Source organism: Anneissia japonica, unplaced genomic scaffold, assembly GCF_011630105.1.
Source record: "Anneissia japonica isolate Jap-2015-1 unplaced genomic scaffold, ASM1163010v1 scaffold67851_len1120_cov190, whole genome shotgun sequence".
Lineage (NCBI taxonomy): Eukaryota > Metazoa > Echinodermata > Crinoidea > Comatulida > Comatulidae > Anneissia > Anneissia japonica.
In genome coordinates, this window is record NW_022720914.1 from 1 (window position 1) to 1,120 (window position 1,120).

The following is a 1,120-nucleotide window of genomic DNA, read 5'->3' on the forward strand; positions in this document are numbered from 1 at the left end:
TACTGTAATAATATTATTAAATATCCAAACATATAAAGTTGAAGTATGGCAACACTAAACATTACTGAGCTGTAGTCTGATGGTCTTGGTCACAAATCCTGATGGGGACAGCACCTTTTTCCAGTGGGTTTTATTCAGAAACATCTATCAACATTATTTACAGTATATGAATTGAAAAACTTATGTTTTTGTTTTTGTTTGAAATTTTTAAGTCAATGCATGCAAATCAAAGAACACGTCTTATACAAGGAACAGAGAGTTTGAACAGAGCATCTGGCAGCTTAGACAGAACTCATCGGATTGCTGCTGAAACTGACGAAATTGGTGTTGGAATAATTGAAGAACTAGGTGGCCAGAAGGACCAACTTTTAAGTACTAGAGATAAGGTAAGTTTGATTCTACTCACTCAACTTGCACTAAGTATATCTCATCCATTTTGTAGAATTTTACAACAAACAAGTCTGAGCAATAAATCTGAAGTAGGAAAGGAAAATTTAGTTAAAATGAATTTGTCTTAGTTGAGTGAACTAAAAAGTTCTGGCTGGGTCCCTGGGAATCATTGACAGCCGCAGTGCGGCAGTACACTGGCAGCCAATCCCTAGGTCTTTCCTGATAGAGTAAACTGGTTTGTTTAGGATAGGTTAGACCATCGTTAGACCAATGACCAACTATGCGCTATACAGAAAGGTCTCCATAAATCAGCACACACAAAGTAGTTACCATCAGTTTAATACCCAATGCTGTATCTCCAAGTGTTAATTTTTTAACACATATGCTACAAATCTAACAACAGTATTGTTCTTTCTGACTGAAATTTTCTGCATTTTCAGCTTGATAATATGGATGCAAATCTTGGGAGATCTCGTAGAATTTTAAATTCGATGGCACGAAGGTAAGTTGTGTTTACTAAATCGATACTAGTAGCTCATCAATTTTTATTCTTTAGATTTTTTTGCTATTGATTTGTATGGTTGTTTTTGTTGACAACCTCTGAATAAGCTCCAGGCTTATGGTGCTATCTTCTTCTTCCCATTGTTATGCTATCAATGTACATTTGTTTTCTTTTAGGGTGATGACTAACAAAATGATCTTAATGTCAATAATTCTGGCTGAGCTTGCC

At 35.4% G+C, this 1,120-nt stretch overlaps 1 protein-coding gene across 1 annotated transcript; it reads left to right on the plus strand.

The window, feature by feature from the left end:
* Positions 1-81: 81 nt before the first annotated feature.
* LOC117111416 (vesicle transport through interaction with t-SNAREs homolog 1B-like) lies at positions 82-1,117 on the plus strand (the record flags this gene model as incomplete). Its single annotated transcript, XM_033254326.1, has 3 exons — positions 82-386; positions 831-892; positions 1,069-1,117. Coding segments are annotated over exons 1-3 (315 nt in total), but the record flags the coding sequence as incomplete, so codon positions are not given.
* Positions 1,118-1,120: the final 3 nt, after the last annotated feature.